The 12,068-nt window shown below is 39.6% G+C and overlaps 1 protein-coding gene across 1 annotated transcript in view; it reads left to right on the top strand.

Moving 5' to 3' along the window:
* Positions 1 to 12,068, top strand: part of LOC128661735 (ankyrin-3-like) — a 410,167-nt gene that overhangs the window by 97,429 nt on the left and 300,670 nt on the right. The window contains 1 exon segment of the mRNA XM_053715956.1: positions 2,176 to 2,376. Within this exon segment, the coding sequence (XP_053571931.1) occupies positions 2,176 to 2,376 (201 nt within the window).

Below are 12,068 nucleotides of genomic sequence, written 5' to 3'. Positions count from 1 at the left end.
ACACAATTTTTTTGCCCCTTGAGCCAGTGCTGCAATTTCAACAAATAGTTTTTCCAGCTGCTTTTGCTTGTTTGTACTTTGCTCCTCCCCTGTCCAATTTCACTATGAATGTTGTGGGTGTGCCGTGGGGCTTGCAAAGTTGCGCTGCTAGCCTAAACCTGCCTGTCTATCTGTGCTCACTGCTCAGTGACATGCGGCCCAGGGCTGTGCACTGACAGACTTGGAACAGAGTCAGAGAGCAGAATTTTCATAGTTTGCACCTAAACCTTTTCTTCAGTGATTTATTTTAGAGTGCTCTATTTATCTTTCATTTTATGCTCTGCTGAGCCAGGGAGCAGCTCTAGGCATGAGCTTCATAGTTAATGCAGTGCAGTTTACATATTTTGTATGTGTGTGTCTGAGTATTTGTGTGTCAGTGTTTTTGTGTGTGTGTTTTTGTGTGTCTCAGTGTTTTTGTGTGTGTGTCTGAGTGTGTTTCCGAGTGTTTGTGTGTGCATCTGAGTATGTTTTTAAGTGTGTCTGAGTGTTTGTATGTGTGTTTGCCTGTGTTTTTGTGTGTGTCTGCTTTCTGGGGGGGGTGACACCATAACTTACCGCACCGGGTGACACCAACCCTAGTGATGCCACTGCCTCTTTCCATTCTATTTTTTTTTTAATTTACCGGTATCTAGTCCATAAATAATTTTAATAATTGATTATTAAAGTTAATGTTTTAACTTAAAGGGACAATCTACACCAGAATTGTTATTGTTTTAAAAGATAGATAATTCCTTTATTATTCATTCCTCAATTTTGCATAAATTTTATTGTTGTATTAATATGCCTTTTACATCTGTGATTACCTTGTATATAAGCCTCAGCCTCTGCACACTGCCCCCTTATTTTATTTCTTTTGACAGACTTGTATTTTAGCCACTCAGTGCCCTCTCATAAGTAACTCAAGGGGCATGAGCACAATGATATCTATATGGCACACATGAACTAACGCCCTCTAGCTGTGACAAACTGACAAATCTATTCAGATAAGAGGCGGCCTTCAGTGAATTAGAAATTAGCTTATGACCCTACCTAGGTTTAGCTTTCAACATTGAATACCAAGAAAATAAAGCAAATTTGATTATAAAAGTAAATTGGAAGTTGTTTAAAATGACATGCCCTATCTGAATCATGTAAGTTTATTTTGACTAAACTGTCCCTTTAATTATTATAGGAGCATATGTGCTCTCATAAACTCTCTAATTTTTACCCTAGGGAGCTAATAATTTTCTGACATAGTATATTCTCTAAGGGGAGAGTATCACTGGGTAGGTTTACCTGTTAAGCCCTACAGTAAACATATAGTGCCACACATACCTATTTCACACATTAATAGGAAGGGGCTAATTAATAGGAATCAGCTAATGAGCGTTAGGAGGAAGTACACAACTGTTACAACTGTCAATGTTACAAACTACATTTAAAAATCTTTCACTTAAAAGGGACATAAAACCCCAAATGTTTTATTTCATGATTCAAACATTTAGCATTTAGTTTTAAACAACTTTCCAATTTAGTTTTATTATCAAATTTGCTTCATTCGCTTGGTATCCTTTTTTGAAGAAGCAGCAATGCACTGCTGGGAGCTAGCTGAACACATCAGATGAGCCAATGACATAAGCCATATATGTGCAGCCACCAATCAGTAGCTAGCTCTCAGTACTGCATTGCTAATCCAGAGCCTACCTAGATATAATTTTCAAAAAAGTATACCAAGGGAAAGCAAATTAGGTAATAGAAGTAAATTGGAAAGTTGTTTAAAATTACACGTTCTATCTGTATCATGAAAGAAACATTTAGGGTTATTAGTCCCTTTTTTTTTCTTAAAAATAAATGATTTTGATCTTGCTGTTTCTTCTGGCTGACAAAAAACAAACCGATTTTTGAATATAGTAACATTTAACCAAGTTTCCAACTTTCTACACAATGATTGGTTAGCTCAGAGCACAAACTCATTAGCAAATGTCACTAACTGGCCAAAGCATTTCAGGGGGTAGTACCCTGTACTACTATTAATTTGCAAAAACTTGTCATAAACAAATTACAGTGGTTATTTTTTTAATCTTTTGGAATCCAATGGTAAATTGTTGTTATTACGTGAATTTAATGATCTTAATAATTGTTATCTTGCATCTTAAGTCAGGTGCGGTATGTTTGCATGCAGCAGCCAAGCGAGGGCATAGCGCTGTGGTGAAGGCACTCTTGCAGAAGGGGGCTCACGTTGATGCACGAACCAAGGAAAACTACACTGCCCTGCACATAGCAGCTGAGAACTGCAAACCCCAAGTTGTGCAAACTTTGATTGGATTTGGAGCTCAAGTGCAGCTGAAAGGGGGAAAGGCAAGTTTCACTATCCTGAAAATAACATAGTAATCTTTTATTTACAGATATTGGCAAACTTTCCAGTTCACTTCTATTATTATTATTATTGGTTATTTGTAGAGCGCCAACAGATTCCGCAGCGCTGAATTATCACATTTGTTTCATTCTCTTGGTATCATTTGTTGAAGGAGCAGCAAAGCACTACTGGTTTCTAACTGAACACATGGGTGAGCCAATGACAATCACTATATACAGTTTATGCAGCCACCAATCAGCAACTAGAACCTAGGTTCTTTGCTGCTCCTGAGCTTACCTAGAAAAACCTTTCAGCAAAGGATAACAAGAGGAGGAAGCAAATTAAATAATAGAAGTAAATTGGAAAGTTGTTTAAAATTGTATGTTCTGTCTACACCATGAACGTCTAATTATGACTTTACTGTCCCTTTAATTTGCAGAACCAACACAGTGGTGGTTCCAGTAATTAAGTTAGCTTTAGGGAGGCATGTGAATGTATTTGTGAGTGTTCCTGAGTCAGTGGAGATGGGGTGGAGCCTTGTTTACTTATTGGGTTAGCTAGGGAGCCAAGGGCATGATGGTACAGTTTGGGGGAGTGGCTTAGGTGGAAAGGGAATTTTGGTTTTGGTATAACTTTATAGATGGGGTGCTTTTCACCCCCATAAAACAACTGCTACCAATCATCCTGGATCTTAGAGGACAATTTGTGAGCTTTGCCCCTCCATCCTTCTCTGTCCAGTTTTCTGGGAGTTAAACCGGAACCATATATTCATGCCCCCAAACTACCCTGACCCTACTGACTGAAGCACAACCACAGAATACCTGTGCCCCCACCCATCATGCCTGCCTACCCCAGAACATTACACAACTCCACCCAACATCTCCATCATGCAAGTGTCCAAGGTCCACGTTGGTTCCAGGTAACTCTGTAAGGTTTACATTTGCCTCTCTCTCGTGAATATAACTTTAGTCTGTGACATAAGTAAGTTACATGCACATTAAAACTTATTACTCCAGTAATGATATCTTTTAAAATAATTTTTGCAGACATAAAAAAAATTATTCTCATAGGCCTAGATTTAGAGTTTGGCGGCCAAAGGGGTGCGTTAGCTACGCGTGCTTTTTTTCTCCCGCACCTTTTAAATACCACTGGTATTTAGAGTTCACAGAATGGCTGGGTTTTCAGTGCGTTAGGCTCCAAAAAGGGAGCGTAGAGCATAATTTAACGCCACTGCAACTCTAGATACCAGCGGTGCTTACGGACGCGGCCAGCTTCAAAAACGTGCTCGTGCACGATATCCCCATAGAAAACAATGGGGCAGTTTGAGCTGAAAAAAAAACCTAACACCTGCAAAAAAGCAGCGTTCAGCTCTTAACGCAGCCCCATTGTTGTCTATGGGGAAACACTTCTTACGTCTGCACCTAACATGAACCCCGAGTCTAAACACCCCTAGCCTTACACTTATTAACCCATAATCTGCCGCCCCCGCTATCGCTGACACCTGCATATTATTATTAACCCCTAATCTGCCGCTCCGTAAACCGCCTCAACCTACATTATCCCTATGTACCCCTAATCTGCTGCCCCTAACACCGCCGACCCCTATATTATATTTATTAACCCCTAATCTGCCCCCCTCAACGTCGCCTCCACCTGCCTACACTTATTAACCCCTAATCTGCCGAGCGGACCGCACCGCTACTATAATAAAGTTATTAACCCCTAATCCACCTCACTCCCGCCTCAATAACCCTATAATAAATGGTATTAACCCCTAATCTGCCCTCCCTAACATCGCCGACACCTAACTTCAATTATTAACCCCTAATCTGCCGACCAAATCTCGCCGCTACTGTAATAAATGGATTAACCCCTAAAGCTAAGTCTAACCCTAACCCTAACACCCCCCTAAGTTAAATATAATTTTTATCTAACGAAATAAATTAACTCTTATTAAATAAATTATTCCTATTTAAAGCTAAATAATTACCTGTAAAATAAACCCTAATATAGCTACAATATAAATTATAATTATATTATAGCTATTTTAGGATTTATATTTATTTTACAGTTAACTTTGTATTTATTTTAACCAGGTACAATAGCTAAAATAGTTAAAATAATTACAAAATTACCTGTAAAATAAATCCTAACCTAAGTTACAATTAAACCTAACACTACACAATCAATAAATTAATTAAATAAAATACCTACAATTATCTACAATTAAACCTAACACTACACTATCAATAAATTAATTAAATACAATATCTACAAATAAATACAATGAAATAAACTAACTAAAGTACAAAAAATAAAAAAGAACTAAGTTACAAAAAATAAAAAAATATTTACAAACATTAGAAAAATATTACAACAATTTTAAACTAATTACACCTACTCTAAGCCCCCTAATAAAATAACAAAGACCCCCAAAATAAAAAAATGCCCTACCCTATTCTAAATTACAAAAGTTCAAAGCTCTTTTACCTTACCAGCCCTTAAAAGGGCCCTTTGCGGGGCATGCCCCAAAGAATTCAGCTCTTTTGCCTGTAAAAAAAAACATACAATACCCCCCCAACATTACAACCCACCACCCACATACCCCTAATCTAACCCAAACCCCTTTAAATAAACCTAACACTAAGCCCCTGAAGATCTTCCTACCTTGTCTTCACCATGCCAGGTATCACCGATCGTTCCAGGCTCCGAAATCTTCATACAAGCCCAAGCGGGGGCTAGACATCCATCATCCGACGGCTGAAGAAGTCCAGAAGAGGGTCCAAAGTCTTCATCCTATCCGGGAAGAAGAGTAGATCTGGACCGGCAACCATCTTCTTCCAAGTGGCATCTTCTATCTTCATCCGATGAGGACCGGCTCCATCTTGAAGACCTCCACCGCGGACCCATCTTCTTCTTCCGACGACTTCCCGATGAATGACGGTTCCTTTAAGGGACGTCATCCAAGATGGCGTCCCTCAAATTTCGATTGGCTGATAGGATTCTATCAGCCAATCGGAATTAAGGTAGGAAAATTCTGATTGGCTGATGGAATCAGCCAATCAGAATCAAGTTCAATCCGATTGGCTGATTCAATCAGCCAATTAGATTGAGCTCGCATTCTATTAGCTGTTCCGATCAGCCAATAGAATGCGAGCTCAATCTAATTGGCTGATCGGGGTCGGCGGTGTTAGGGGCAGCAGATTAGGGGTACATAGGGATAACGTAGTTGGCGGCGGTATACGGAGCGGCAGATTAGGGGTTAAAAAATTTAAATATAGTGGCGGCGATGTGGGGGGACCTCGGTTTAGGGGTACCTAGGTATTTTATGGGTGTTAGTGTACTTTAGAGCACAGTAGTTAAGAGCTTTATGAACCGGCGTTAGCACAGAAAGCTCTTAACTACTGACTTTTTTCTGCGGCTGGAGTTTTGTCGTTAGATTTCTAACGCTCACTTCAGACACGACTCTAAATACCGGCGTTAGAAAGATACCATTGAAAAGATAGGATACGCAAATGACGTAAGGGGATCTGCGGTATGGAAAAGTCGCGGCTGAAAAGTGAGCGCTAGACCCTTTAATGACTGGCTCCAAATACCAGAGGGCGGTAAAAAACAGCGTTAGGAGCCTCTAACGCTGGTTTTGACGGCTACCGCCCAACTCAAAATCTAGGCCATAGTATTTTAAAGGGACACTGAACCCAACTTTTTTCTTTTGTGATTCAGATAGATCATGAAATTTTAAGCAACTTTCTAATTTACTCCTATTATCAAATTTTCTTCATTCTCTTAGTATCTTTATTTGAAATTCAAGATTGTAAGTTTAGATGCCAGCCTATTTTTGGTGAACAACCTGGGTTGTTCTTGTTGATTGGTGGATAAATTCATCCACCAATAAAAAAAGTGCTGTCCAGAGGTCTGAACCAATAAAAAAAGCTTAGATGCCTTCTTTTAAAAAAAAAAAAGATAGCAAGAGAACGAAGAAAATATGATAATAGGAGTAAATTAGAAAGTTGCTTAAAATTGCATGCTCTATCTGAATCACGAAAGAAAAAATATGGGTTCAGTGTCCCTTTAAGTTAATTGCTGTGCATTTGAAGTATGACTTTTAAGTCTTGTGTACTACATAGGTTACATAATACAATATTACTGCAAAATTACACCAAAAAAATAGTTTCTTCTGGACAGTGAATGATGTCTTTATTTTTGTATATTGTAACATTCACTCAGAACTATTTAATTATTCTAGTGCAGTGGTCGCCAACTGGTGGTCCACGAGAATATGTTGGTGGTCAGTGACAACATCAAGCAGGATTTAATCTCCTCTGATGGTGTTTGGCTGGACATCAGTCAAAACCAATGGAGGAGGAGTTAAATTACAATCTCCCTACGCACGTTGGGTAGTACTGCGCAACTTGCGTAGCTAGAGTGTATTTTTAACTCCTCCCGCCTGGCGTGCTGCTCAAAGGAAGATGCTTCCATTCTAAAGCCAGCAGAGGTTGGTATAGTCTTGGCTTGAAATAGTGGTAGTAAAGTATATTAAAAAAGAAAATCTTAAAAAAAAAAATTTCTCTCTTATATTTCATTTTCTTTCCTTTACCTATCTTGTTGCAGTAGTTTTCCTAATTCATTCAGATGGGCTTATATCACTGTTTGTCTTCCTCCCCTCCATCTTCTTTTTTTTAAAATTAAATATTAATTATTTTTCATTCTTATAATTTTCCCGTGCACAAAGCCATTCCACCTGAATTCCAGTAATTGTCATCCAGCAGATCAACCATATCCCACCAGTATTATAGTAATTGCCAGTAACATCAGTCATGGTTAGCTCACATCCATATTGAGAGTAGTGATGTCGCGAACCTAAAAATTTCGGTTCGCGAACGGCGGACTCGAACTTCCGCAATTGTTCGCGAACCGGGCGAACCGCCATTGACTTCAATAGGCAGGCGAACTTTAAAACCAACAGGGACTCTTTCTGGCCACAATAGTGATGGAAAAGTTGTTTCAAGGGGACTAACACCTGGACTGTGGCATGCCGGAGGGGGATCCATGGCAAAACTCCCACGGAAAATTACATAGATGATGCAGAGTCTGGTTTTAAGCCATAAACGGCATAAATCACCTAATATTCCTAAAACTGCAATTAGATTACACTAGCAGACTGATGTTTCACAGTCAAAAAAGTTTTTTTTTTAAATATTTACACTACTGTTACAACAAATATGAGTGGTGGCACTAACTTGGCAAGTGGGCCTGGCACACACGCTGGCAGGCAGGCAACTGCAATTAGATTACACTAGCAGACTGATGTTTCACAGTCAAAAAAGTTTTCTTTTTAAATATTTACACTACTGTTACAACAAATATGAGTGGTGGCACTAACTTGGCAAGTGGGCCTGGCACACACGCTGGCAGGCAGGCAGGCAACTGCAATTAGATTACACTAGCAGACTGATGTTTCACAGTCAAAAAAGTTTTTTTTTACAAAATTTACACTACTGTTACAACAGATATGAGTGGTGACACTTAGCAAGTGGGCGTGGCACACACGCTGGCAGGCAGGCAACTGCAATTAGATTACACTAGCAGACTGATGTCTCACAGTCAAAATTACACAGACAAAAAAAAAAAAAAAAGATGTTCTTGCCCTAAAAAGGGCTTTTTGGGGTGCTGTCCTTACAGCAGAGATCAGATGAGTCCTTCAGGACTGTAGTGGACACTGAATACACTAGCCTAGCTATGAATTTCCCTATAAAATCAGCAGCAGCTACACTATCCCTCCTCTCACTAAGAATGCAGGATTAGAATGAATCTAAAATGGCTGCTGTCCAGGAGCTGGGAGAGTCTGGGAGGGAGTGTCTGCTGCTGATTGGCTGAAATGTGTCTGCAGACTGTGAGATACAGGGTCAAAGTTTACTCAATGATGACGAATAGGAGGCGGATTGAACATCGCATATGTTTGCCCGCCACTGCGAACGCGAACAAGCTATGTTCGCCGGGAACTATTCGCCGGCGAACTATCCGCGACATCACTAATTGAGAGCTTTCTGATATAAACTTAATTTATGACTCCAATGTCTGTCCATGATCATAAGTAGTTTTGAATAATTCCTAGCTGGTTAGGTAACTTGGAAGTCTTGTGGTCATTTTAAACATAATTCTTTTTTTCCCCCACTTTCTGCCTTTCTGTTTCCAGCTCAAAAGTTGGCACTCACCCTTCATCTGTCATTTGGAAGTATTCTCTCAGTTCTCTCCTTCAGTTAGTTAATTCCAAAAAATAAGTCTTAAAAATGTGTAAATATATACATAATGTAAACTTAGCTATGGCTATACTAGTTGTTAGGTGTTTCCCCAGGGGGGGTAAGTGTCAAGTCAGGCCGAAGCCACAGGCCCACGGTACCACGTGAGGCAGATGTAGATTATCTGATAAGGATCCCTTAGAATGACTCAGACCATGCAGCAATATGATCTAAAGCCAATCATGTTTATTGAACAGTGCAAGCCTATCTTATAGACTTCAGTAACAGCATACAGGGTTAAGGGGATGACACGTTAGGACCGCGTCATCTTACACAGTTCTACAGAGTAAAGCACAGTGTGATTCTGGAAATTCACCAGCTCATAACTATAGACTATAGTCATAATAAACCATGCATCTGCAGATACACCAAGGTCGCTGGACCATCTTATGGACATTATATTCTTCTGGGCGTCCAGCCAGGAAGCTTCTTCAAGGCCGAACAGCTAAGGAAAGTAACACAACAAGCACATAGTTCGCCCTACATAATAACCCATTATAATAAAGTCTAATCATTACAAAATGGATGCTAATCATCACAAGATGGCTGCGAGGAACAAGATGGCTGCAGTCAGGTTCACATTAACCCCTAACACTAGTTATGTACAGTATGTGTGTGTATGTATATATATATATATATATATATATATATATATATATATATATCCCATGTGTATATGCACTCACAATTCAGCTGAGTCATGAACCAGGGTGCAAAGTCTCTCTCTCTGTCTCTGCCTCTGTCTCTGTCTCTCTCTCTGTCTCTCTCTCTGTCTCTCTCTGTCTCTCTCTCTGTCTCTGTCTCTCTCTGTCTCTGTCTCTCTCTGTCTCTCTCTCTGTCTCTGTCTCTCTCTGTCTCTGTCTCTCTCTGTCTCTCTCTCTGTCTCTCTCTCTCTCTCTGTCTCTCTCTGTCTCTCTCTCTCTCTATCTCTCTCTGTCTCTCTCTCTCTCTCTCTGTCTCTCTCTGTCTCTCTCTCTGTCTCTCTCTCTCTCTGTCTCTCTCTCTCTCTGTCTCTCTCTCTCTCTGTCTCTCTCCTAAAATGGAGAAATTCTACTCCATTTTCACCTCGCCACACATAGGCAGGCGCAGCAAGCCTGGCGCTTAGTATGTGAGCACCGTAACCCCCTGAAAATAGTAACTAACGCATGCACAATATCTATCTATCTGTCAAACCACCAACCCCCACCGCAATAACTGATAAACTATATTAACCCCTAATCTGCCAACCCCCACATTTCACAAAACATCGAATTAACCTATTAACCCCTAATCCACCAATCCCCACGACGCTATATACCTAATAAAGTAATTAAATCCTAAACCGCCATTACCTCGCAACACAATATACCTTAATAAACTATTAACCCCTAATCTGCCATTCACCCATATCGCAAAGTACCTATTAAAACTATTAACTCCTAAATTGCCACCCCCACCAATGCAATAAATTTAATTAACCTATTAACCCCTAATCCACCATTAACCCACATAGCAAAAAAACCTAATAAATCTATAAACCCATAATCCGCCAAACCCCCACAATGAAAATAACTAATTAAATTACTAACCCCCTAACATAACACCCCCTAAATTAACCCAAATTACCTAAATTAAAAAAATACTAAGTTACAAACTATTAAAATAAAAAAGATAACATTACTTAAAAATAAAAATAAGACTAAATTAATCTAAGATTACAAAAAAAATGTATAACATTACATAAAATAATAAACCAAATTATCAAAAATAAAAAAATTAAACCTAATCCCTATAAAAATAAAAAGCCCCCCAAAATAAAAACACCCCCTAATCTAATGCTAAACTACCAATAGCCCTTAAAAGGGCCTTTTGTAGGGCATTGCGCTAAGTTAAACTGCTCTATTACCTTAAAAAATACTAAGTCCCCCCTTTTTCAAAGGCCCATTAAATCCCTAATCTAAAAAAAAGAAACCCCCAAAATAAAAAAAAGCCTATGTCTAACCCCCAAATAGGTACTGATGGTTCCTGAAGTCCGGCGGTGAAGTCTTCTTCCAAGTGACAATATCTTCTATCTTCTTCCAGGAACAAGCCGGTGCAGCACGGAGCGGAGTGCGGAACTGAAGACTGGTGACCGTGGAGCCATGGAGCATGGAGATCCTCTTTGTTTGATCACCGCCGCACACTGAGGATTGAATTCAAGGTATGCATTTTAATATGGGGTACCTTGCATTCCTATTGGCTGATTTAAATCTTCAAATTTAAACAGCCAATAGGATTTCAGAAGCTCTCAACCTATTGGCTGATTTGAATTTGAAGACTCAAATCAGCCATTAGGAATGCAAGGTGCCCCACATTTAAACGCAAACTTTGAATTAAATCCTCGGTGTGCATCGGTGATCGTACGAAGAGGATGTCCATGCTCCATGGCTTCACAGTCGCCGGTCTTCAGTTCCGCCATTGCCGGTCTTCTGTTTAGTGGTCACCTGTCTTCAGTTCTGTGCTCCTATCTTATGGAACTCTCTGCTTCGCTCTACAGACTCATCTAGTTTTGAAAGTTTCAAGTGCTCCCTGAAGACTCTACTATTAAGGGATGCATACAACCTATACTAACCTTTCTATCTCCACTGCTATCCCCTTAAACCCCATAGCATTAGCATGTAAGCCTATGAGCCCAGCTGTAGTTCACATTCATAAGAGCCGACTACATCAGTGCAACTCTCTGCAGGGCTCTCTACCCACTTGACCCCTGTAAATGTTATTATGTATACCACCTATGTCATAGTGGTGCAGAATCTGTTGGCGCTATAAATACCTGATAATAATAAAATTAATCAGTATTCACTAGTTTTCTTTAAATTACTTTTAAGGGGTTGAAACTTACCTTTGGTGCACTGAAGAGCTGTGCTAACCCAATCATCTTCTTCAAAGAGTCGTGGCCAATCTAACAGTAAGCTTAGCGCAGCAGCTCCTAGGGCCTGCACTAAAGAAGGCGGTCATTTAGTGCAGGCCCTCAGAGCCAGCCGTCCTATTAGAGCGGCCGCTAATGTACATGTTTAACAAATATTCACTATTCCTTTAGTTTTAAACAAAACTAATACGGAATATTGCAGCAAACAAATGTTTGGGGGAACAAATTTCCCTAAATATTCATTATGAAAAATTCAGATGAACCTGATTTTTCACGGATGCACATCTCTAAGATATATTTATACATTAGAGCAGTGGCATATTTAGGTTTTGTGCTGTCCTAGGCACTTAAAATTCTCTCCCCCCCCCAAAGGTTTTAGGCCTTTTTTCAACTTAATATTTTTTTCATAACAATTCAAAAGAAAATGGGCTAGCAAAACACTTGCATACAGGTGGGTTGAATTGCATGCATCTCATACCATTTTCTCCCTGAGAGAAGGGAGATAAAA

Source organism: Bombina bombina, chromosome 5, assembly GCF_027579735.1.
Source record: "Bombina bombina isolate aBomBom1 chromosome 5, aBomBom1.pri, whole genome shotgun sequence".
Lineage (NCBI taxonomy): Eukaryota > Metazoa > Chordata > Amphibia > Anura > Bombinatoridae > Bombina > Bombina bombina.
The sequence above is the reverse complement of the archived record's forward strand: the minus strand, read 5'-3'. Positions and strand labels throughout refer to the sequence as shown.